This window comes from Tiliqua scincoides, chromosome 5 (assembly GCF_035046505.1).
Source record: "Tiliqua scincoides isolate rTilSci1 chromosome 5, rTilSci1.hap2, whole genome shotgun sequence".
Taxonomy (NCBI): Eukaryota; Metazoa; Chordata; class Lepidosauria; order Squamata; family Scincidae; genus Tiliqua; species Tiliqua scincoides.
In genome coordinates, this window is record NC_089825.1 from 16,126,786 (window position 1) to 16,153,985 (window position 27,200).

Below are 27,200 nucleotides of genomic sequence, written 5' to 3' on the forward strand. Positions count from 1 at the left end.
TGTGTCTTCCTTGACATCCAAAGTAGCTACTGTACTCTCAACTGGATTGGAAAACAAAAGCAAAACCCAGTAGGAGTCTGCAACAAGCAATAAAAGACCCCCTGATTGAGTCACCCCACCTAAGAATCCCATAGGATTCTATTGGGGGAAAGGGTACAAAAAACCTTGGCTTCAGAGTCTCACGCTGTTCATTCCATCTTCTGTTGCTCATTTTTCACTCAACCATCCATACTCTGCTTTGCTAAGTGTGGATCATTAACCCACTGATGCTGTGTTAAGCAGCATACCACCCTGCACCCGGGAACCACCATTGCCAGTCAACACCCAGGATCAGTAACACTCCTCAACCTCCTTTCCCTTCCATCTCTCTCTCTCCCCAATTACATCCTCTGTGATAGCCCTGATCCAAGAGAAAACCAGGGATTGTGTGTGTGTGTGTGTGTGTGTGGAGGGGGGGGGTTTAACAACACTTGCTCATCTTTGGAAGTCCCCCCTGCTGCAGACATTTCGGAGGAAAACTTCCCTTCCCCTGAAGACATACCTTTGAAAGTAAAAAGCCAGGAAGCTGTGAATCTTGCTCCACTTTCCACCAACTAGCACAACCTCCAATCACATGAGAGACCCAAGATGGTGACCAATAACCCATGGGTTCTCTTCAGAATGCCGGTTAAAGCAAACACAGCTATTAGATGGATCCAGTATGTGTTCGACCCAGGACCCATCTGATCTCACCCAAAATCGTGACTAGGGGTATGTGTGGGTGAATCAGGAGGCCTGTCAGCTCCCTTGAGCCTAACCGCCGCCACTGGTAGAAGGGCGTGGAAAGGCAAGGCCCACCTGGGTACAGAATGCCTTAAATGGCAAACTAGGTGGAGTGAGGTGCTGCAGTGAGTTCAGCTCGCAGAGCTGTCATTGGATAGACTTAGGACATAATCCTAACCAGGTCTACTCAGAAGTAAGTCCTATTTTGTTCAATAGGGCTTATTCTCAGGAAAGTGTGGTTAGGATTGCAGCCTTAGACTGTCACAGCAGTGAGGCAAATGCCTCAAAACATGCCTAAGCATGCAATGACTCCTTTCCACCAAAGAGAAAACTCTTGGAGCCACTGCCTATCAATATTCCTCCCTTCCCTTGAAAGGCCTGTGCCCTGACTGAAAACAGGAAAGGGAGGTTGGAGGAGACAAAAAACAATTGAAGAAACCTGTGGGCACAGAGCCCAGCAACCGACGTCCATCCCGTACGGAGATAGGGCTGTACTCAGGCAATGGTCAGCTCTCACGTGGAGGAGACCAATGGTTACTACCAACCCAACCTCCAGCTGCATAACAGGACATTCCCATACAGTAAAGAATGCCCCTTCCTCTGCCAGGGAACATTTGTTCCCTTATCCAGTGTGGAGCCCCAGATTGCTCAGTGGAGCTAGTTGGATCTGCGCCAGCTAATTCACTCCATGTAGAGATAGCAGGCCCAGGACAGGGGTTAGGATACCAATGGATATCTAAGAAATTCATAAGCAGTAGCAGCAGCACACAGGAGGATGGCAACTGAAGAAACATGACATAGGGAACTTAGGGAAAATGAAAAGTCTGTGACCTAGCTTATTATAGCAAAAATTCCCATAGGAAAATATAAAAGGAATTGATGGGTGACCTTTTCAAGGACTGCATTTACGCTAGACATTACATTTAAAACATTTAAATCAATTTTCATGTTCAACAAACAGTTTCCATTTTTTTTGCATAATCAAAATAATTTTGGGAATGCTTCATTGGTTACTTGTTAGTACAGTACATGTTACTACAGTGCAAATAGCTGTATGAGCAAATTATGTAAACTTACCAGCAATACTACCTGGATGCCCAGCTGCAAAAGCCTGTGCTTGTTTTAAGTCTTTCAAATTTGATGCCAAATTTTTCAACATCAGTTTTTTTTTGTGTGACAGTTCCGCCAAGACTCTTTCTACAAACACAAATATTTTATCATCATTAGCTGAAACATTATTTTAAATTCTTGTTTATTACTTGAATCACAAGGCACAAAGATATTCAGTTCTGAAAAATGGGTCTGCAGTTAAATCATACCTTTCCCAAGTATCTTCCTGTACTAACCTTCAGATTTTACAAACTGGCCTTTATCTAGAGCAAAACCTTGAACATGTTGAACATCTTCTATATCTTGAATAATTGCTTCCAAAGCAGTAGTCAAAAGCGTTCTTTGTTCAGTAAGCTCATGTATCCTTTGCTCTACAAAAAAATTATAGAAAAAATGAAAATATATCTGTTAAATACTAGTATCAAACAAGCAAGACAACCAACAAAAAAAGGTGATATTTGGCTTTGGAATAACACACAGAGCATGATCAAGTTTACCATGGACACAGCACCCACTAGTAGAGTATTCCCAAAAGTCCTCCACAGAATCCTGCTGTCCTGGTCCTATGTCTACAGTTGCAAATCAAGAGCAGGTAGACAGGCAGCATGATAGATTAGAGGAAGAGATTAGAGGAAGAGAAGGTATGTGATTCTCATATTTTTTTAAACCTATTTTACGTTGACACATGCTCCTGAGAACAAATAATTTGCATTCAATGGAAGAAGAGAGTCAGATGGAGATATCAGAAATGCACAGACTTCTGTTTCTTCTAACAGCTCATTGTGTTGCCTGTGTGCACACTTCTGCCCAGGAGTAGATGGAAAACATCAATGTAGAAAAAACTGATTCTGTCAAGTCAATTGGAATTCCCTACACTTGGATGCTTAACATGTGATGGACTGGATTGTTCCCATGCATTATATAATGATGACTTCTAACAAAGAAATACCATGTACCGCAGACACTCGCCCATGTTTATTTCACAGATAAGACAAGGGAAGGTATTGAGCAAAAAATCACGGGATTTTCTATGACCCTTGGATAAGTTGGGTTTTTTGGGTTTTTTTAACCTTAGGAGGGGGTGTCTGACTATGGTTTTGTCTGATTTTACCCGAGGTCAGATCAGATTCTGAAAAATAACCTACCAATAATTGTTACCTAAGAACCATACAGTCTCTAATTTATTAAATAATATAATAAAAGATAATAAGATACATTTTTATTATTAACTTTTTAAATTCTGGTCTTCACAACCTTTTTGGAAAAACTATCAGAGTAAGTGCATTGTAAACAACATACTGGTAGAGCCATTAATCAAATCTTTCTTTAAGGTGCCTGGCTCTACAGAGGCTCTACATATTACAACTTATAACACATAACTGGGAGTGTGCCATTCAATTCATGAATGAGAGACAAGCAACAAGTACTGAGCATGAGCAAGCGCAGTTGTACACAGTTGCAACCCTATTTTCTCAGAAGTAGGCTTCCCATGGGTGTTATTCTTAAGTAATGGTCCACTGAATGGTAGCCTGGGACTTTGTTTCAGATGGAAATGAGAATTCTATCCTGATGTTTTAAAAAACCAGACCCCTAAACTGAGGGGTGTGTGAAATTCTTTGAAAACAACTTGCCAGGAATGTCCTGACACAGCAGCACAAAGAAAAAAAAAGAGGCATTTTAGCTTCTTCTCCAAACTAGAAGGGAGATGAAGGGGCTTACGGGACCTCCACAGGCTTTGCAAGGAGTAAGCGCTGCACTTCCATAGCAGCAACCCTCAACAACTACAATTCTCGTAAGCACCTCGACTTCTCTTCCTGCTTGGAGAAGAAGCTAAAGTGGTTGCTTCAGAATACTGTAATTACTTGTAAAAATTCTCCTTTTTCCTTCACCCCCTGTGTCCTGCTTCTCAGCCCAGTCCCACCCCACCCCTGCACTTCACCAGATGGCTGCTAAGCTCCCCAGAAGCTCTCAGCCTTCTGCTTCACTCACCGCATTGACCCGTGTATAAGTCGACCCAGGTTTTCAGGGTTAATGTTTGGGCATAAATTTTTCAACTTATAGGCAAATACATGTAGTGCATTAAAAGGTGTTTCATATTAACTTTTAATTTATTACAAAAATGGTATTATGCAAGGCAAAAGTGATGATCTGGCAATTTATTATAGGGAAAAAAAATAAATTTGATAATGGCAATGCCTCTATTGTGTAAATTGTGTAACTATTTCAAATGTAAAACTGGCATATGCTTCCAAGATTTTCTCTTTCTCACTTTGTGCATAAAGAAAACCTTATTTTTTCTTCATCATCTATTTAAAAACAGGAGAGGTCTATCAATGACTTCTAAACATGATGACCATACGGTGTAGACTTCTCTATGAATTTGCCCAATTCCCTTTAGAAGTCAACTAATTTATCATCATCATCACATCAAGTGTTAATAAATTCCATAAAATAGTTAAGTGCTACTTGAAGAAGTACTTCCTGTTGTCTATCCTGAATCTCCCATGAATCCGTTCCATTGAATGATTCTTGGTTCTAGGATTGTGAGAGCAGAAGAAAAACTGCTCTCAATCCATTTTGTCCACACTGTGCGTAATATTATAAGCCTCAAATGATATCTTTCCTCAGATATCTTTTAAAAGCCCCAAATTTAAAAGTCCCAAATGTTGTACTTTTCCTCATAAGGAAGGTTCTCCAGTCCCTGATAATTTTAAGTTGCCCTTTCCTGAACCTTTTCCGGCTCTACATACTTTTTGAAATGAGGCAACCAGAACGGTATACTAGAGACAGCTAGAGACTGTGCTGGCCTCCCTCTCACATGACCTGTGGAAGAGGGGATAGATGTCAAGCAGATTCTGGTCCTTTGGGTGACCTGGTGGAGGACCAGTCCTGGCTAACTAGCTCCTTTTTGCTGGTTCTGAAACCACTTCTGCTAGATCCTACCCTGCTGATATTTCTGGAAGGCAGTATCTGAAGGAATGATTGTGAAAGGTTCCATTTCTGAAAAATCTTTGGGAGGAATGAAAATTGTGACTTACAGCGCCACTACAGCTTGCCCTGAGAACTCTCTGTTGTATGAAGAATTTTATGCTATACTCTACCCCGCCCTTCCATGTTTTATTAATTGTTTTAAGAATTGCTTTGTTTTAGTTGATTTTATGTAAGAATTTTATCATTGTTGTTATCCACCTTGATGTTCTTTCTAGATGATACAAATGTTAAATAAATCATTCTTTTTATATACACCAAAGCAGAATTTTTAGATTAACTTTCAATTTTATAAAAATCTTTGTAATCACTCTCTTAAAGAATATTACAAGTAGATTTTAAATAGTACTGTGTTTTTTTTACTAAGAATATATGCAGTATAAGTCCTGTATAATATGAAGTTCTTCACTAGAGACATCAAAGTGCCATAACATAGATTGGAAAAAATGTTGTAAAGTAAAAAGTCTCAGTGGGGCTAGAAATACACAGGATTATAGAATAAAACAACATAAAGTTCTTGCTAAATAGAATTATAAACATAATTTTTGTTTCCCAGATCCACTACCTTTTTCTTTTCATAAACTAAACTATTCTTCCTCAAACTACTATAAACGACATAAAAGCCCATTTAATAGTACCTTCTTAAACACCACATACCTACCATTGCTGCTGTTGGGCTTAGTACCAAAGCAAATTTGCGCTTCTTGCAGATCATTTAGATTTGTCTCCAAATATTCTAAAAACATGTTTTTCTTCTGATATAGTTGCTTTAAATCCCTTTCTAAGAACAGATTAAAACAAAACAAAAAATTAAGTGTAAAATCTTCCTTTTACAGTTGGACTCATCTGTAAATTTATTCACTTGTGAAATTTATCTTATAAGAATAAAAATACACATAATGTAGAAAAGAAGCTAAGAAAAACATTACAAGTAGGAAACTAGTATCAGTAACCAAGAATTGTTTTAGGCTTTGAAAATATTTTAGAAAACCCATAATAAAAACTGCTAATCATCATTATCATCATTATTTAAACACTATAAAAATCAAGGGATCACACCAAATCATTTATTCTTACTCACCAATGGGTATTTTCATTCCACCTAACTGTGAAACACGAACTTTTAATTCTCTTGTGTCTTGCACAACTGTTGCCAGGTTTGCATTCAAAACCTTTGTTTGCTCATTTAACACTTGAATTATTTTATCTGGATAAAAAAAACGAGTACATTTTAGAGAAACACTGAAATAAACTTATAATCTTAGAATTATCTACAATATTAACGAAATTCCCCTGTGCCAATGCAGCTTGCACTGTACCACACAGGAATTTTGCAGTCTGGAAGTCTCCTCGAATTAAAACCAAGGAACCATGGAACAGAGCCATGTTTTGTGGCTGTGTTTCATCTCCCTTCCGTGGATAGGAAATACCAATTGCAGAGGTGCCACTAGCTCAGAGGTGCCACTAGCTCCCTTTGATACCTGATATTTTCACACTGAAAATATGAACCTTTTAGAATTCTTTGAAAAAGTCAACAGGTATGTGGATGCAGGTGAACCCAGGATATTATATATCTAGATATTCAGAAGATATCTGACATGGTCTCTCACCAAAGGCTGCTGAGAAAACTCCACTGTCACGGAAAAAGAGGGCAGGTCCTCTCATGGATTTGGAACTGGCTGAGAACCAGGAGAGAGAGAGTGGGTGTAAATGGGCTGTTTTCATAATGGAGAGAGGTGAAAAGTGGTGTGCCCCAAGGTCCTGTCCCAGGACCAGAAGCAGATCTCCCCAGCCCCGTGCCCCCTTCACGGGCTACCGCCACCCCCCATGCAGATATCTTCCCCCCCCCACTCACCTGAGGCTCACAGAGCCTTGCGCGATCCAGGAATGTGTCGGAGAAACCTCTGTGAGGTTCACCGACACTTTAAACTGTGCTTCCAGAAAACCTGAAGCACAGTTTCCGCCCCCATTGGGAGTGTCAGAGAGGCTTCCGCAGGATCCTGGTGCCTTGGCCTGGGACTTTCTCCCCATCAGTTCTTATGGTAGATCAGCAACTGCCCAGGACCTGTGCTTTTCAACTTGTTCATAAATGACCCGAAGACAGGATTAAGCAGCGAGGTAGCCAAGTTTGCAGATGATACTAAACTTTTCTGAGTGGTGAAACGCAGAAGGGATTGTGAAGAGCTCCAGAAGGATCTCTCCAAACTCAGAGAATGAGCAGCGAAATGGTATATGCATTTCAATATAAGTGTAAAGTATTGTAAGTGTAAAGTAATGCACAGTGGGGCAAAAAAAGTCAAAACTTCAAATATAGGCTAATGGGTTCTGAGCTATCTGTAACAGATCAGGAGAGAGATCTTGGGGTGCTGGCGGACAGCTCAATGAAAGTGTCAACCTAATGTGTGACAGTGGTGAAGAAAGCTAATTTCATTCCAGAGAACCTGGACGTTATTGCCTTGCACCACTTGTGGGGGGAGTGAAGCTGCCAGCACTAAGTAACAACTAATGGATTCTCCCTGGAGGAGGGGACACTGGTGGCTTCACACCCCATTCCGTCTCCTGTGGAGGCTCCCCTTTGAAGAAGATGGAATGGGGGCACAAAGCCACCAGCACCTCCTCCACAACTAGGGCATAACTCAACAATTCTCAAAGTCTCAGGGAGTTTGAGCCCCACTATAAGTTCTTGCTGGGGAGAGGGGAGGCAGTGAATTGATCGCCAAAATCATGTTGCTGTTGAGGGGCACAGGGTCTTGCTTCCACATACCAGAGCCTGGATTAGGCTCCTGGGGGTGCATGGAGCCCAATGCCAGCCTCCGCAGGGCCTCCTGAAGTGCACAAACTGTCAAAATAACGATCACAACCCACTTCCCATTTCATCACAGAAAACTGACAGTGGGTTGCGATTGTTATTTTGAGTGTCTGCATGATTCAGGGGGCCCTACAGAGGCTAGCATGGGGGTCCCCACACCCCCGGGAGCCGGCTAAGCAAGCCCTTGCACCACTCAACAGCAATGCAATTCTGGCAATCATGTCGCTGCCCCCCCCGCCCCTTAAGGATGCAGTTTGAGAACCACTAGCATAGCCTAAGGGGCAGTCATGCACTCCTCCTTGGTGTAGCACTCAGGGCAGGTGCCCCTCAGGCTCCACCCTAATTACACCTCTGGCCAGTAGACCACCTGTTCAACAGGTATCAGCCGAGTATAGGATTGTGCTATGAGTATGTTATATTAATGCAATTTTTTTCGTTAATTCAATTCTTAACCTGCTTATTTTCCAGATAGGCACCCAAAGTGGCTTACAGAAACAAAAAAATAATAAAATTCAATTAAAATATAACTAAAAAATACACAGCAATGATCATCCCATAATAAAAGAGTAGAAGAACAAGCATATAAATTATATAACTGCATAAAACATAACCATAAAACCTACAGAACATCCAGTGCTAGACTCTAGCATAGCAACTGGGCAGCCCACGAAGTAAGTATTTTTACTTATCTCTTTTTGGCTGTCCAATTGCTCCCACATTCAATATAGTGCACACTCTGCCAGCGCAGATGCTTCGGTGTCAATGGGTGGGGCATAGGATTGGATTGTCAGTGACATATTTAACATTTAGTGGAGTTTGGCCCACAGAAAAAAATTCAGTTGAAATAGAAGGGCCTTAATTACAAATACATTTGTTTAGCTGAGACCATAAGAAATCACAACACATACATACCACTAATATCGCCTGGTTGGGTTGCTGCAGCAGCATAAGCTTCTTGTAAGTCTTTCAGGTTAGATTCCACATTTTCTAATAAAAGTTGCTTCTTCGCAGATAGATCATGTAATTTCTGTTCTGCAAACCAAAATATTGAAAAATTATCTTTTGAAAAGTAGTTGCATATGTCCTCATTGCTACCAGAGTCACATAAAATGAAGAAAGGTGAAAAATTTATTCTCCCAGTTTGGATAAATCTTTCTGGAGTTCTTCACAATCTATTCTAGATTTCACCACCCATAATAGGTTAATGTCTTCCACAAACGTGGCCGCTTCACTGCTTATCCACAACTCCAAGCAATTTACAAACAAATTAAAATATATTGGTACTAAGACTGATCCTTGGGGCACACTATTTCTCAATTCTCTCCATTGTGAAAACTGCCCATTTACATTCACTCTTTGTTTCCTGTTCTTCCACCAGTGCTTAATCTATAAGAGGACATGCCCTCTTATCCCCTGAATTTTCTCAGGAGCCTTTGGTGAGGAACTGTGTCCAAATGCCTTTTAAAAGTTCAGATATATCATGTCAATGGGTTCACCTACTTCAGGGATGGCCAACCTGAGATGACAAGCTGCACCTACTGAAATTCCCTCTTCTACGCAATTGTTAAAGGTCAAGGAGCCCTAAAGTTGAAAAGTTGGCCACCCTGAACTACATTCATGTGCCTGATGACCTTTTTAAAGAACACTAAAAGATTTGTGAAGGACAACTTACCCTTACAAAAGCCATGATGATACTCTCTCAGCCAAACTTGTTATTCTTGATTAGGTTTTCTACCATCTTACCTGGAATAGATGTTAGGCTAACCAGTGCCATAGCTAACTGGAGGCAATGGGGGTCAATTGCCCTGGCTACTAAGTCCTGGAAGATGCTAACCCACACCCTAATGATGGTCCCAGAGGCCTTCCGAGGCGTGGGGAGGCCTCATACAGCATTACCAAGTCTTGAAAGGCCTGTCAGAGACCTCCCCATTTGGGCCAAGCCTCACCACCTGACCCCAAAGCTGACAACTGGGCAGAGCCAGGATGGCTGACAGTCAATTGCTGCCCCCGCTACAACCTGGGAGAAAGAGTCCTTGTCCCAAGATACCTCCTCATAGTTATTTAAATAAATGTTGGGCTACTCCCTTCGGAATGTTTGTTTAAGACAGACAGACAATTGTTAAAGATCAAGGAACCCTAAAGTTGAAAAGTTGGCCACCCCGATCTACATCCACGTGCCTGATGACCTTTTAAAGAACTCTAAAAGGTTTGTGAAGGACAACTTACCCTTATGAAAGCCATGCTGATACCCTCGCTCAGCCAACTTGTTATTCTATATGCTACAAGATTAGATAGATAGATAGATAGATAGATAGATAGATAGATAGATAGATAGATAGATAGATAGACAGACAGACAGACAGACAGACAGACAGACAGACAGACAGACAGACAGAGTAACTATAAAAACAAACAATACCCGTCAAGGTTATTTATTCACTACTTACCACTGAGTTCAATTAGAGCCTTTTCTGAAGCCTTACGCTGTAACTCTTGTATTGCATGCGCAGTTGCCTCTGCATCCAAAGTTAAACGTCTCCTTTGCGCAGAAAGCTGCTGTAGTTTACTCTCTGCAAATAAATATTAGGCCAATTCATCACACAATATTAATGCATGCTGAATACATAATTTAAATACGATAGTGCAACAGGCATTCAATATTACATCCCTCCACTGTTATCCATTCTTAATTCTTTTCTGAAACGGTCCTTAAAGAGAATATCTGGATGAGTACACTTCTAACATTAATTTGTTCCAAAGCCATTCCAAGTTCACTCAAAAATTACCAAAAATGCCTGATACCTTAAGGAACAAATTGTGGCATGATAAAATACAATAAACAATAATTAATAACAATATTATACAGCATCAGTAAAATGTTAAAGTTGATGATGAAAATGTTTCATAAATTCTAGCATCACATAATGAGACTATGGGCACAATCCAAACTGCACCCTATGCTGGCCCAAGTCCCTTGGGCCAGCCTGGTAGGGTCGCAAACATGCCATAAAGCACATTTGCGCCTCCTTGGGAGGAAACCAGGCCGGTGCTCCAAGAAGCGCTGGCCTGTGGAGGCTGACGGAAGCCTCCATGCCAGCTTCCCCCAGCTCCTATGCCAGCTTCCCCCAGCTCCTTGTGTCGGTACGGATGAGTCGACGCAAGGACGAAAGGTAGGTGTGGGGAGAGCGGGGAGGAGAAGGGAGGAAGGTATTCCTGGGCGGGGGGAGGGAAGGTGAAGGGTGGCCCTGGGGGCGGGGAGCAGGAGGTGGGGGTGGGATCCGGCAGTTACACCAGATCCCAACCCCTGTTCCCAGGGACAACGGAGCGGCTTAAAGCCGCTCCGCTATCCTCGAACTTGTGCCACCTTAGGAGGTGGTGCAATTCCAAGGAGACCCATAGGTGCCAGCAGCCCTTACCCAGGGTTAGGGGGAAAGTTTCCCCTTGCCTCTGGCTAAGCCGCTTCTGGTCACAATCCTGTGCTGGATACAGCACAAGCCTCTTGGCTTGCCTGTTCCAGCGCAAGTTAGGATTGTGCCCTTAGCCATCTTTAGTTGTAAGTTATGAGCAACTCTCTTACATTTCCCATGTTTTTCCACTTTTCCCATTAATTTTTTTTCCCATTTCCTTCTGTCCTTTAGGACCCATATTCACAGTAATTTGTAGAAACACAATGCACAGGCCTTGAAAGCATGTGGTGCCACCCATCAGGCTGTGTGTTTCACATGAAAGAGGGTGTCTCTTCCTGAGCTGTTGGCTATCCTCCCAAGGTCCTGAAGAGCACTTTCCTTAAAGCCTACAGGAGCACACCCAAGAAAGGGGACCCTGCTGGATCTCTGTCCTACTTGGGGGGGGGGGGTAATGCAAAATTTGATCCAACCTTCTGGAATTCTTTCTTGGCATGTGCCCATGAGGCAAATTTGTCCTGTTCTCTGTCTCCAGAGCTCAAAGATCTATCCTTTGTATAAATGGAAGGCAGACCTTGCCCCCATAAGGGTTTTGGTCCTTCCCCCAACCTCTTCCAGACCTTACAGTAAAAATATTGCTAAGGATAAAGAGGGATAGTTTGCACAGTGTGGATAAGTGAAAAACCCACAGCAAATACATTAATAAATAGGAAAGAATGTATCTGGAAATGTTTAATATTCAAGCTTTATATATTGCTCCTTTTCACATTATATCAAATACACATTAATCCATATTAATTAATATAATTAATTAATGTCAGGAGTTTTTATATGGATTAATGTATATTTGATGAGAGACAACAAATGGGAGACAATGGTCTTTAAATTACCCTCAGCCTTAAGTTAAGGAGCAGTTAAGGAGCTAACAGGCACCTAGCGAAGATCAAAACAGCGCTGGAGTAATAAGCTCTGACTGACAAGTTCCAGGCAATTGTCTGGTGGAAGAATTTTCCACCAATTGAAGTTTCTGGATATACTTTAAGAGAAGCCCCATGTAGTGTCCATTGTAGTTACCTAGTCATGAAGTTATTGGAATAAGAAAGACAACAAGTAGGCCCTAACTCCAGGGAAGAAAGCAGCTGTAGCAACAGCCAAAATTGTTAAAAAGGCACTCCTGGGTACTGCTGCATCACAAAGGAATATTGAACAAGAGTTTCCTGCACATTGTAAAGCTGTTCAAGGGGCTCTTAATATTTCTATGACATTTGGACTCTTGTCTAAACAGAGCCTTATGCTATGTGGACATAATTAATTAATTGTTCTCTCTCATGTACCTCATTCAACTTCTGAGGTCATGTTTCATGTTCCTTTGATGTGTGGCAGCTCTCCACAAGGAGCATGACCCTTTTCCAGTGGTGGCACCAACCCAGTGCAATGCCTACCTGAATGGGGCCCACCTGACCCCTAAGCTTACAGCTTTAAGATTTCTAATGAAAACACAGGCTTTTCAGGGATGGTTTTGATATCAGCTTGTACTCTTCCAGCTGTAATGGAGTTATATTCCTTGTACTGATCTTGGTTTTATAGTTCTATGATTTGACTTCCAGGCTGTTTTTATTATCTACTGATACTTCAGCTTTGCTTTAGTTACTGTCTTTTTTCAAATGTAATGATTCATTGATCAATTGTTTTTAATGATTACTTAACACTCTGTTGGAACCTAAGCAGGGTTCCCTCTAAAAACCATTGCCACTGTGCAAAAGTGCTACTGTGGCTGTACTGTGGCATGGCAGCATCTTCCCAGCATACAGCAATGACTTCATCACATCAACACTAACTTCTAGTTCTATTACACAAGTGGGGAGGGATGCTTTACTCCCCAATCCCCAATAAAGTATCTCCCTACCCTCAGGAACTGTTTGGGAGGTTCTAGGAAGCTGCTGAGAGAAAGGAGAATTGAAAATATTGCTCCGCCCCTCTTTGTGCAACAGAGTTTCTGTTTGCTCAAGTGGCTCATAGAATCCAACCCTCTTTCTTTAGAATAATAAAAGTGGCATAGAAGCCCTTAGAATATATAATCTATTATTGTATATAAAACCAGGAACAACTCTAATTGATATGTTATAGCACAGCATTTCTCAAAGTGTGCCCTAGGAGGCCCAGGCCTTCCTGAGATCTTTCCAGGAGCTCCAGGAGTATACCATAAGTGGCCACCATGCATTCTGTACATGCTCTGGCTCTCTGAGGCTCCCTGAGATTCCACACGTGTGCTGGTGGGGCTCTCTGAGACTCTGTTTAGGAGTGTAGAGGGCTCTAGAGACTGAAAATATTGAGAACCACTGGAATAGCATATTAGACAAGTAATAAAAAGAATCCTGTATGTGCGATACAGCTACTTGATAATGACAATAAACTCAACTGAAATAAAACAGGCTTCATTTCATGTATAAGGAATCATTGTAAACATACCACTAATACTTCCTGGTTGGAGAGTTGCAAGACCCTGAGCTGCTTGTAGTTCTTTCCTATTGGATTCCAACTTTTCCAATAAAAATTGCTTCTTCTCAGATAATTCATACAATTCCCTTTCTACAAACAGAAATGTACAATCATCTCTCGAAATATAGTTTCAAATACTCTCATTGCTCATAAAATGAAAATATTCAAATTTTTTAACTTCATTAAAATGGTTTAAATCAGAGGTCTCCAAACTTTTTGGTCAGAAGGCCACATCAAATATCTGGTGTGGTGTTGGGGGCTGGAAAAAAATGTAAATATAAAATTTAAATAAATAAGAGATGGAACTTAGATGATTGAATAAATGAATGAATGGACTCATTCATTCAACCTCTCTGGCCCTCAGAACACCCTCCAGTCACAACCAGAGCACAGCTTGGTCATGTACAGTTGAGTGGGCCAAAGGCTTTTAGGGGAGAAGAGGCTGGCTGCGGGCCAGATAGAGGCTTATCATGGGCCGCATCTGGCCCCCAGGCCGGGGTTTGGAGACCCCTGATTTAAATGACAGGATTTATACATACCTTCTTATTTTTTACTAATTGGGAGGTATGGGGAATTGGCACTCTTCTTGTTTCCCTAGTCAAAGCATTTACTGAGATTGGTCAGAAACCTTTGCCTCATTGTCCATTATATGGCCTCACCAGGCTCAATTTTTTTTTCAGACTTCTGCTCTAGCTCATCATAATAGATCTGTATAATATTGCCAAAGAGTTAGGGTCAAACTAAAAATGTACACACATGTGTGCTTTAGAGCAAGGTTTCTCAACCATTTTTTTGTTTGTGGCCCTGTTCTGAGCCTCATTCAGATCTGTGGCCCCATCACCATAGGTGAAGGGTACTTTACCATCTGTACTGTTTAATAACACAAGCCAGCATACATTTGGTTGTCTTAAAACTTAGACCTACTCCTCAGTATATTTGGGGTGCTGATTAAGAAGTAAGCATTGCCTAGTGCATGATTTGTCAGTATCCTATGTGCAAATATCTTCAGTTATATGGTAAATTTGAGTAGTTCTGATCTAAGGATTTAGCACACCTCTATCACAAGCTCCACTCTGTATTTTTTTATCCTGCTGATCAGATGAAAATAGGGTCCCAAACAGAGAACTTACAGCCTAATCTTATAGCGGCCTTAGGGCCCAATCCAGGCCCCAGCATGCTGGCTTACCACTGGTGTGCATGGTCACAAACATGCCACAAGGCATGTTCATGAGCTTTACCGTGGGCCCAGCACTGGAGCTAGCCCAGTGCAAGCCCATGTTGGGCCAGCTTCAGCACTGAGCCCACGTTCCACCGCCCGGTGGCTATCCCAAACCACCAGGCAGCAGAGAGGTGAATGGGGACAGGGGAAAGTGGGGGAAGGGTGGGGAGAATCCATGGCAGGGGGAGGAAGTGGGGCAAGACGGGGCGGGACTGGCAGAGCTCAGCTCCACTGGATCCTGAACCCCATGTCAGGCTGTGTGGCCCAACATGAGATTCCTTGATTCTAGGTTGGAGAGATGGTAGATTGGGGAAAGACTATAGGCAGTTCAGAGGTAGGGACCAGGCTGGGGGTGGGAAGCCAGTACATACCACCGAGATGCTCCTCCGTCAACCCTGACCTGGTCCCTGCACCTAAATTGCCCACAATCTTTCACCAAACCACCCCCTATGCCCCTTTCCCAGCCCAATAACCCCCCACTTCCCTTGGACTTAGCCAGCTAACTAGCTAGCATGGGTCTAAGGAGACCCCTTGGAGACCAGGTGGCCTGAGTGGAAGTGAGTAAAAAAAGATTTTTACTTACCTCTCCTAGATTGTCCAGCCCATCCACCCCCATTGTATGTAGGTGTGCTCTGTGGGCAGCACTGTGTGCTGCAGATTGGACTATTATTATAATACAAATGTGTGTTGCTTAATGATGGGGATACATTCGCTGAGCTTTGTTGTTAAGCAGTTCCATTGTTGGGTGACCACTGTATTACAACTAGTCAATTTAATTCCCATACATTACATAGACACTAGACACTATACAGGTTGAGTCTCATTATTCATGAGGGTTCTGTTCCCATAACGTACGTGGATGGCAAAAATTGCATTAAAGCAAGTCCATTTAAAAGCAATGTCCCTTTGCTAGGCAATTTAAAAACAGCCTTGCTGACATTCGTAATGTAAGACACAGTCATTAGGCAGACAATCCATCAATCAGTCTCTCTCCAGGCGCTGAGAACGTCTTCACTCCAGTGACCCCTCCTTTCAAAAATGCAAAGTGATTATCTTTCTTTCACATGCTCAGGGGGAAAGGAGGGGTCACTTGCCTTGGAGTGAAGCTGTTCTAAGTGCCTGGAGAGAGAATGATTGATGGATTGTCAGTCAGCTGCCCTCTCTCACATTAACAAAGCTATTTTTAAATGACTTTTCCCCTTTAATTTGAAGGGTCCTTCTCATTGCGTTGAGATAAAACTGCAGGTGAAAAATTCATTGATAATTAGGTTATATCTGTACATATTCAGCCACATGATGGGGCTGAATCTTTCCATTACATTTTGCCCATTCTAGTGGCTGAATGATAGTGTCTATGCAATGTAATGGACTGAAACTGACTAGCTTGTAATACAGTAGGTCAGTGGTATTCAGACTGGGGCGTCGTGATGATGCAGCCTGAGGGCCCTGGTCTCAGCCCCCTTAAGGGGTGGGGGCAGGGGGGAAGGCAGTGATGCAATTCCCAGGATCTCATTGCTAATGGGGCTGCAGGGACTAGGATGTACTCACTAGTCCCTGCAGCAGCCTTCCCAGCCTTCCCCAGCCACTTGGAAGTGAAAGTAGAGCAACAGCACTCCACCTCCGCAAAACCAGAAGTGGAGTGCAGTCGCTCTACTTTCACATCCAAGTGGCTGGGGAGCCTTACAGGCGCTCGTGCAGGGCTCCCTGCGCCCCGGGAAGGCTGCTGCAGCAACTGGTGAGTACATCCCAGTCCCTACAGCCCCATTAGTGGGCTGTACATCCCAGTCCCATGGGCAGCCCCAATAGCGACGCAATCCTGGGGATTGCGTCGCTGCCTTCCCCCCCGCCCCCACTGCCTCCCTCCCTCCCCCGCAAAGACTTAGTGGCTCTCAAACTCTCCCAGAGAGTTTGAGAACCACTGCAGTAGACAATTAGGGAACTACCCTTGTAAATGCAGTCAGAAGTAGAATGTTGCTAAGCGAGGGATGCCTTGCAATGTATAAATATCAATGCAAATATAAAAGAATTCTTTGGGACAAGATTCTGTGTATATCTGAATCCAAGCATGTTGGAAAGTTCTCTGGCTACTGCCTCTCTCCCCTGGATGACTTCAGCAATTGCAGTTGGTAGCTGAAGATGGGAAGCGGCTTTTGCTTGATCTTAATCAGTCATAATGGAAGGAAGCCTTTTCTGCTATCACTTTCCACTCTTTTTATTATTATTTTGTTATTACAAATATTTAATTTGTAAATTTGTCAGCAAAACAAACAAAAAATACCATTCACAAAGTGGTAGATAAATATATGAAATGATGGTTCCTTGTCACACAAAGTGCTCATAATTTTGGGAAATATAAAATAGGAACAAAAAAAAAACATGAACAGTCACTGGAAAGACACTGTGCCAAGGTGAATAGGGAAGTTGGTCTCCTTCTACTAAATATAAAAGAACCACCACTGAAAAGATGGTACTTAGCCAACCAAGAGTAGGGGCGATAATGGCCTAAAGCAATGGTTCCCAAACCGTGCCGCAGCACTTGGGAGCACTGCAGCAAACTCATAGGGATGACACGAGATGTCCCTGGTAGCCTCTTTTTCCTGGCTCTCTTAGGCACCACCATCTTGGATCATGCAAGATCTCTTTGAAAAAATCTAGGTAAAATGCCCTTTTAAAAAAAAATACATGGTCTTTACTTACCACTGGGTGATGCTAATATAGCTGTAGGACGACTCTGCACTTTTTCTATACCACGCAAGGTTGCCTCTAGATCTACAGTCAAACGTCTTCTTTGCAAAGCCAGCTCTCTTAGTTTATCCTCTACAAAATAATTTCAGGTGAAATCATATGCTTGTGGTTACTATGCTGTCCAATAATGGTGATAATACTGTTGTAAAAATTCAATGTTACATGATAATGTTTACTATTTACATTTAGCATTTATATTTTACATGGTATAAACAATAAGCAGTGAAAAGTTCAAGGAGCAGTGTTACCTGCCCTTAGCTTCCTTTGGAAGTGAGAGAGCACTGAAGACATTTTCTTACTTGCTTTATTGACAAATAAACAAGTGGAGCCCACTCAGAGGTAAGCAGCATATTCACTACTATAAGGCAGCAGATCTGCCATCTCACATCAGGTCACCAGAGAGAAGCCTTGAACTCAAGATAGCCTTGAGAGAGAAGTCACCAGAGAGAAGCCTTGAACTCAACTCTCACTGTAAATAGACACTTTAAGGGCAAAAAGATACTTGAAAGGGAGTTTTTTGCAATGTGAAAGCATTGCAAAAGGAAAGAGTTAACCTTTCTTCCCCATTTGCCACAGTATTCATAAGACTCAAAAAAAGGAAGAGTTACCACCAACTGACGGTGTTCAGATGCAGGTAGAGGAGGTATTGGCAATAGAAGATGCAATTGATGTTGAACCATTAAAATTCAAAGTCAGGCAACTTCTACTTTGCATTCACCTCAAAAACTTGAACACCGTTTAACAGAAAAGCAACAAGAATTAAAACAAAAAATAACTGAACATATGAACCATGCAAACATGAAGGTATAACTTCCAGCTCTAAGAACATTTTCAAGAAAGCATCTTGCTCAGGTATTAAAAGATTTAAACACTGCACTTACAAAAATAATAACAATTTGCAAGAAATAAACCATGTATAGTGCAGCAACAATAACACCACAAGAACTCAGATGTAAGATCAAGGGACCTTCAAAAAAATAAGATAATGAGCCACTTAAATGGAAGACTAGATTAGGAGATAAAATTGCTGGATCAGATGCTAGCAAATTGAAATATATGAAAGACAAGAAGTTAAAAAATGAAAATACCAAATAGCATCTGATCCAAAAATACCACCCAGATTCAAAGAGAATTGTAGAAGTATTAAGACAGCAAATTACAGCAGTGTCAAAGAAGATTAGCAGTTATAAAGCCAGAATTGTACAACAGAGGCAGAATCTCCAATTTCAGTCAAATCAAAAACAGTTCTATAAATACATAGATGGAGAAACTGCAGGAAACACAGAAACTCCAGATAAAGAAGAAACACAGACAGACTACAAACAAAGGTAAGATAAGGTAGCAACAATGATACACTGGAACATCTGTAAAAAAAAAAAATACAGGCTACCTGTAACAAAAAAATGGTGGGACCACAAAACTGAAAAATTTGTTGAAAATGAGGATGCAAAAATATTATGGAATTTCCATCTACAAACAGATAAACATTTACCACACAATACACCAGACATAACTGTGGTCAAGAGGCAAAACAAGTCAAAATAACTGATATATCAACAAACAGCAAAAGCAGAGTAGAAGAAAAAGAACTGGGAAAAATAACAAAATACAAAGATTTACAAATAGCAATTGAAAGGTTGTGGCAGAAGAAGACCAGAGTAATCCCAGTGCTGATTGGTGCCCTTGCTACATCTTGAAGAGTACCGTAACAGCATAGGGGCCACAGAAATGACTATCAATCAACTACAAAAAGCAGCTTTACTGGGAACAGTTTACATTTTGCAAGGACATTTATAATATCAAAATACGATAAAAGTCAGGCACCACAGATCCTGGGGAAGGATTTAATTAAAACTAACCAATCAATAACAGCTATCTGTGTAAAAATCAATATCCATTGTTGGCAACCTTCAGTCTCAAAAGACTATGGTATCGCGCTCTGAAAGGTGGTTCTGGAACAGCGTCTAGTGTGGCTGAAAAGGCCGATTCGGGAGTGACAATCCCTTCCACACTGGGAGCAAGTGCAGTCTGTCCCTGGTCTGTCTCCCTGGCTATGGGCCTTCCTTCTTTGCCTCTTAGCCTCAGACTGTAGGCCAAGTGTCTCTTCAAACTGGGAAAGGCCATGCTGCACAGCCTGCCTCCAAGTGGGCCACTCAGAGGCCAGGGTTTCCCACTACTTGAGGTCCACTCCTAAGGCCTTCAGATCCCTCTTGCAGATGTCCTTGTATCGCAGCTGTGGTCTACCTGTAGGGCGCTTTCCTTGCACGAGTTCTCCATAGAGGAGATCCTTTGGGATCCGGCCATCATCCATTCTCACGACATGACCGAGCCAACGCAGGCGTCTCTGTTTCAGCAGTGCATACATGCTAGGGATTCCAGCACGTTCCAGGACTGTGTTGTTAGGAACTTTGTCCTGCCAGGTGATGCCGAGAATGCGTCGGAGGCAGCACATGTGGAAAGTGTTCAGTTTCCTCTCCTGTTGTGAGCGAAGAGTCCATGACTCGCTGCAGTACAAAAGTGTACTCAGGACGCAAGCTCTGTAGACCTGGATCTTGGTATGTTTCCTCAGCTTCTTGTTGGACCAGACTCTCTTTGTGAGTCTGGAAAACGTGGTAGCTGCTTTACCGATGCGTTTGCTTAGCTCGGTATCGAGAGAAAGAGTGTTGGAGATCGTTGAGCCAAGGTACACAAAGTCATGGACAACCTCCAGTTCATGTGCAGAGATTGTAATGCAGGGAGGTCACATCCTGAACCATGACCTGTGTTTTCTTCAGGCTGATCGTCAGTTCAAAATCTTGGCAGGCCTTGCTAAAACGATCCATGAGCTGCTGGAGATCTTCGGCAGAGTGGGTAGTGATAGCTGCATCGTCGGCAAAGAGGAAGTCAGCAGACATTTCAGCTGGACTTTGGACTTTGCTCTCAGTCTGGAGAGGTTGAAGAGCTTTCCGTCTGATCTGGTCCGGAGATAGATGCCTTCTGCTGCAGTTCCAAAGGCATGCTTCAGCAGAACAGCGAAGAAAATCCCAAACAAGGTTGGTGCAAGAACACAGCCCTGCTTCACACAGCTTCGGATGTCAAAGGGGTCTGATGTAGAGCCATCGAAGACAACAGTGCCCTTCATGTCCTTGTGGAAGGATCTGATGATGCTTAGGAGCCTGGGTGGACATCCAATCTTGGGGAGAATCTTGAAGAGGCCACCCCTGCTGACCAGGTTGAAGGCCTTCGTGAGATCTATGAAGGCTATAAAGAGTGGCTGTCGTTGTTCCCTGCATTTCTCCTGCAGTTGTCTAAGGGAGAATAACATATCAGTGGTGGACCTGTTGGCTCGGAATCCGCACTGTGATTCTGGATAAACACTCTCTGCAAGTACCTGGAGCCTCTTTAGTGCAACTCGGGAAAACAACTTTCCTACAACGCTAAGGAGAGAGATGCCACGGTAGTTATTGCAGTCACCCCTGTCGCCTTTGTTCTTGTACAGCGTGATGATGTTTGCATCCCTCATGTCTTGAGGTACTCCACCTTCTCTCCAGCAGAGACAGAGGATTTCATGCAGCTCAGTGACGATGATCTCTTTGCAGCACTTTAGGACTTCAGCAGGGATGCTGTCTTTTCCAGGTGCCTTGCCAAAGACAAGGGAGTCCAGGGCCACGTGAAGTTCTTCTAGAGTTGGTTCACTGTCAAGCTGCTCCAGCACAGGCAGGCACTCAATGTTGTTCAGCGCTTCTTTGGTGACTACATTTTCTCTGGAATATAGCTCAGAGTAGTGCTGCACCCAGCGTTCCATCTGCTGCGTCCGATCCTGGATGACCTTGACTGTGGCAGACTTCAGAGGGGCAATTTTCTTCTGCATTGGACCTAGGGCCTGCTTGATACCGTCATACATCCCCTTGATGTTGCTCGTGTCAGCTGCTATCTGTATCTGGGAGCAGAGCTGGAGCCAGTAGTCGTTAGCACATCTCCTGGCAATCTGCTGGACTTTGCTGCGAGCAGCTCAGAGGACCTGCAGGTTGCGCTCACTGGGACAGGCCTTGTATGCTGCTTGAGCTCTCCTTTTTTCCTCAATGACTGGTGTCAACTCCTCAGAGTGGGCTTCAAACCAGTCTGCCATCTTGTTGGTCTTCTTGCCAAATATGGACAAGGCGTTGTTGTAAACGGCATTCTTGAAAAGTTCCCATCTGTTGGATGCGTTTGCATCGACGGGGCCTGGAAGAGATTCCTCAAGCGCTCGTGCAAATTCCTCCACTTTTCTCTGATCCCGGGTCTTGCTGGTATCAATGCGAGGTCTTCCTTCCTTTTTCGTGTGGTACAGTCGCTTTGTTTGCAGTTTCACTCTGCTGCACACCAGGGAGTGGTCAGTGTCGCAGGCAGCACCCTGATAGCTGCATGTGATCTTGATGCTGGGAAGGCTGGAGCGTCTGGTGAGAATCAGGTCAAGCTGGTGCCAGTGCTTTGATCTTGGGTGTCTCCAAGAGACTCTATGTTGGGGCTTCGTGTTGAAGAACATGTTGCTGACACAGAGACCGTGATGACAGCAAAACTCTAGCAGGCGTTGGCCATTTTCGTTCATCTTCCCAGTGCCGAACTGACCTAAGCAAGTGGGCCACGAACTGTTATCAGCACCAACTCTAGCATTGAAATCGCCGAGGATGAACAATGGCTCTTTTACGGGGATCTTCTTGATAGTGGTGGCCAGGTCATCATAGAATTTGTCTTTGGCTTCTGCTGGAGACGACAGAGTCGGTGCATAAGCACTGATGAGAGTGACAGGTCCTGCTGATGACTGGAGCTGCAGGGACAAAATTCTTTCACTTCCCACAGTAGGTGGGATGATTGATTTCAGCAGGGTATTTCTGACCGCAAAGCCAACGCCATGTTCCTTGGTTTCGTTTGGTGGTTTTCCCTGCCAGAAAAATGAGAAATTTCTCTCCTTGTCAGATCCAGAATCTGGCAGCCTAGTCTCTTGAAGGGCGACGATGTCCATCTGCACTCTGCTCAGCTCCATGTCGATGACAGCTGTTTTGCGTGCGTCATCTATTTCTTGCAGGTTATCTGAGAAGCCAGGTGTCATTATCCTTACATTCCAGGTGCCCAGCTTTAGGGCAGGAGTTTTCTGTTGCATGGTGCAGAGTTGTCGATCCACTTGTCGGTTTTCACCCTAAACCCCACGCACCCCGTGAGGTTAACAAACCGTGGCAAGGCAACACCTTACTGGCTGGGGACTGCCCAGCTTAAGGCCGGCGGTAGCTGCCCAATGAGATGCAATGAGACAAACGGGATGCAGGGGGAGGGGGAAGAGATGGGTTTGTGGGTATCAGGAAATTGGAGAGGGATCAGTGGTGAGACAAACGGGATGCAGGGGGAGGGGGAAGAGAGGGGTTTGTGGGTATCAGGAAATTGGGATGGGAGCAGTGGTGAGACAAACGGGATGCAGGGGGAGGGGGAAGAGAGGGGTTTGTGGGTATCAGGAAATTGGGGAGGGAGCAGTGGTGAAAAAAACGGGATGCAGGGGAGGAGGAAGAGAGGGGTTTGTGGGTATCTGGAAATTGGGGAGGGAGCAGTGGTGAGACAAACGGGATGCAGGGGGAGGGGGAAGAGAGGGGTTTGTGGGTATCTGGAAATTGGGGAGGGAGCAGTGGTGAGACAAACGGGATGCAGGGGGAGGGGGAAGAGAGGGGTTTGTGGGTATCAGGAAATTGGGGAGGGAGCAGTGGTGAGACAAACGGGATGCAGGGGGAGGGGGAAGAGAGGGGTTTGTGGGTATCAGGAAATTGGGGAGGGAGCAGTGGTGAGACAAACGGGATGCAGGGGGGAGGGGCAAGAGAGGGGTTTGTGGGTATCAGGAAATTGGAGAGGGAGCAGTGGTAAGACAAACGGGATGTAGGGGGGAGGGGGATGCAGTGTCTGAGCAGTGTCTCAGCAGTATCTGAACACTGCTCTCTCTCTCCAACGGGTAGATGAGTCTCATCAGCCTGGAAAGGCAGCTCATCTAAGAGAAGGAAAACTCTGATCCCAAACCTCCACTGCCTTGTGGCTACATCCAGTTGTAGAAAAGGCTTCAGGAGTCAACCTCGAGGCAAAATCAGGAGCCAGAGTCCCTGAGGCAGTTCGTGGCTGTACACAGTCACGCTCTGGTAACTCCTGCGACGCCGCTGGAACCAACCGTATTGGCTTCTGCCTTTCCATTGGATCATTCCAGCGACATGGAGAGGGGGGATTTGCTGCATGGGTAACAGCCTATCCTCCATACCTTCTTTACCCAGGCTTCACGCACTGGAGAGGACACTCCAACTTCGCCATACGGCGTCAGCACAACACGGGAAGCAGCAGTTACCGGTTATAAGTCTTCGCTTGATTGGCATAGAACGTGACGCCAGGGGCTGCTTCCAACGGTGGGAGAGATTATTGCATCTCATTGGGCAGCTAAAAATCAATAACAACAATAATAATAATAAGAGAGAAAACATCTACGGACAGCAAATGTTGCCTGTGTAAAGATGCTGATGAAACTGTGAACCACCTGGTCAGCTGCTGCAAGATTGTGCAGACTGACTACAAAGACAGGCACGACAAAATTGCAACAACAGTTAACTGAAATGTGTAAAAAGTATAAACTGCCTGCAAGTAAAAACTAGTAGAACCACAAAATTGAAAAAGTAGTAGAGAATGAAGAAGTCAGAGTGCTCTGGGATTTTAGAATACAAACCGACAAGCATCTGCCACACAACGTACCACACACCACAACACAATAACCAACATTTTCAAGAACGATAAGAAAGTCTGGATAGAAGACATTGCAATACCTGGAGACAGTACAATAGAAAATACTGGAGAAAATTACCAAGAATAAAGATCTTCAAATAGAAATTGAAAGACTGTGGAATAAGAAAGCAAGAATAATACCAATTGTCATAGGTGCCTTGGATGCTGTTCTGAAACACCTGGAAAAACACTTGAACACCATCGTGATGAGCACAAGCACCATCAGTCAATTACAAAGGGCTATCTTACTAGGAACAGCATACATACTACAACAATATTTGTAATGCAACAACATAAAAACAAAAAATAGCTGCCTATCCTAGGTCCTTGGGAAGGACTCAATAGGTGGATATATACAAATCCAGTCAAAAACAACATGACTGGATGAAAATACATGATGATGATGATAGAGAATATGAGAAACACAGTATTCATACCACTGACACCTCCTGCTTGGGTAGCTGCAACAGCTTGAGCTTCTTGTAGCTCTTTCAAACTTTCCAATAATGTTTGCTTCTTCTCAGATAGTTCATATAAGTCCCTATCTGCAAATAGGAATGTTTTATAATTAACTTTTGAAAAACATTTTCAAATAGCCTTCTCTCTAATACAAGTTGTTTAAAATAAAAAAAAATTAAATGGATAATTTCAAAAAGTGACAAACACCCTTGTGAGGAATATCCTGATCCCCCCTTTTGTTATTTTTTTCTTATTTTTGGACACTCCTAATCCCCCAGAAGCTTCTGTGCTTGCTCAACAGCCCTATCATAGTGTTCTGTTTGAAAATGGTATTCCCAGACATCCATGTGCTGAACATGGAGTTTTCATCTTCATGTCTGGAATAGCCATGTCTCCTGAGAGGCATGAACCTACTGATTGGCTAGCCAAATGTGTAAAGGGGGGCTGAGGCAATGGAGTGGCCAGATTAGTTCTACTCTTCCACTCAGGTAACTCTATATCATCAAACCTAGGCTACTTAAGTTCAAGCATAGGGACACTCCAGTGTTTTGTCCAGGTCTGCTGTGAAATGTAAAGCTCATTCACAGAAAGTACACCCACTTACAATCCTGAAAATGCAAGGACTGAGATTTCTGGGACAATGTAAGAGGATAGCAATAGCAACTGTATTACTACCTAAATCAGACTAGTGGGTTGCAATCCACCAGCTGGAGAACCACTGACCCTTTAAGGGGCAGAGGCAGGTAGAAGGCAGTAAAGTAATCCTCAGGATTGTGCCACTGCAGGGAAAGAGGGGGCTTTTCATTAACGTAACTTACCTGCTACTGGTAAGTCAACCTGGAAGTGAGTGATTGATTTTTTTTTTACTTTCTACAAGCCACAGAATGCCCTGCAGAGGGCTCTGAGGGGCTCTCCGCACCTCCCAAACCCCAGCAGCAGGTGTTATGTTAGCAAAAAGCCTCCTCTTCTCCCGAAGCAGTGCAATCCTGGGAATTGTGTTGCTGCTTTCCATCCTGCCTCTGCAAAGACTTATGCTGGTCCTCAAACTCCCAGAGTTTAAGAACCAGTGGCCTGGATGCATTTAGGATGCAGTACAGACCCGTTGATGGGCCAGTGCAAAGCCCTTATGCGGTGGTGTCACTAGGGAGGTGCGGGGCATGCAGGCCGCACCGGGTGACATGCACGGGGGGGGGGGTGTGACGCACATGGGGGAGGTGACATGCTAAAATCACAGTGGTTAGTAGTAACCCCAACATATTATATACCGTTGGATGCGGAATTTTGAGCGGAATACAATGCAAAAAACCAGAGTGAAATATCTCCTTTCTACCAAAGGTTATGGTCAAAAAACAGGAGAACAAAAAATGCATCGAGCCCTATGGAAAGTTAAAGTGAGCCGTATCACGCATTTACTCATGAGTAGGCGAACTTGCTTTAGTCCATTGAAAAGGGCAGGCTGAGAGGAATCCAACAAAACCAGAATGGTCCTGATCCAATGAATGCAGGCCCCAAAAACACCTGAGAAGGAAGTCCCTCCTTCCAAGCAGATGAATGTATTGAGCCCTATGGAAAGTGAAACTAAGCCTCACTGTTGTGTTTACTCACGAGTAAGTAAACGTGCCTTGGCTGGTGTGGAAGATCAGGTGAAGGAGAGTGCAAGGCTACCAGAATGGTCCTGATCCTATGCACCTGCAGCTAAACAAGTGCTCCAGAAGGCAGTCTTCCCCCCCCCCCACACACACACACTAAAAAGGATCAAAACAGAGGCTTCAGCTGATAAGGTGAACCTTTTTAAGACTTGCAAAGCCAGGTGGATCCTGACAGTGATCTGGTTTAAACAGAAGTTCTTAAATTGAACTGGGCACTGGGTAGGGCTGAAAACCTTACTGGTTTTGGAGTGGGGGCGTTATTGCAGGCAGGCTACAGAGGAAATTGGTGGAACAGGGCTGGCTTCTGCTTATTTAATTATTTGTTTTACTTTAATTATTTATACTTATTTATTTTAATTTGCCTCATGATGTCACTTCCACCATGACATCACTTCTGGTGGGTCATTCGAAAAAGTGGGTCCCAGTGCTAAAAGTTTGAGAACTGCTGCAATACAGTGTTAGTAAGCTGACACCCAGGTGTGTGTGTGTGTGTGAGACACCACTAGTGACCAAAATCACTAAAATCATAATTTGGAAGAATAATATCATCATGTTATATATCAATCAATGCGTAATTTCATGCCGAATGTGTTCTATCTTTGTTCTATCAGAAGCTACAGCCAAAGGACCAGTGGGGGCCGAGGGACGGTACATCACCATGCCATCACCTGGAGTGTTGCCCCGTTCACTGCATAGGGGGGGTGATGAGCTGGCATCCCGCACCGGGTGACGCGAACCCTAGTGACGCCACTGCCCTTATGCCAGCCCAGGAATGCAAGTACATGAACAGTAATGCA

At 43.6% G+C, this 27,200-nt stretch overlaps 1 protein-coding gene across 1 annotated transcript in view; it reads right to left on the bottom strand.

Annotated features, from left to right (window-relative positions):
* The window catches only part of LOC136651305 (golgin subfamily A member 4-like), a 102,076-nt gene that overhangs the window by 27,142 nt on the left and 47,734 nt on the right, over positions 1 to 27,200 (bottom strand). Inside the window, exons 23-30 of the mRNA XM_066627574.1 lie at positions 24,733 to 24,840; positions 17,489 to 17,608; positions 10,117 to 10,239; positions 8,582 to 8,701; positions 5,942 to 6,067; positions 5,522 to 5,641; positions 2,109 to 2,243; positions 1,840 to 1,959 (exon numbers count right to left, since the gene is read on the bottom strand). Of these exons, the coding sequence (XP_066483671.1) occupies positions 1,840 to 1,959; positions 2,109 to 2,243; positions 5,522 to 5,641; positions 5,942 to 6,067; positions 8,582 to 8,701; positions 10,117 to 10,239; positions 17,489 to 17,608; positions 24,733 to 24,840 (972 nt within the window). The remainder of the gene's footprint in view (positions 1 to 1,839; positions 1,960 to 2,108; positions 2,244 to 5,521; positions 5,642 to 5,941; positions 6,068 to 8,581; positions 8,702 to 10,116; positions 10,240 to 17,488; positions 17,609 to 24,732; positions 24,841 to 27,200) is intronic.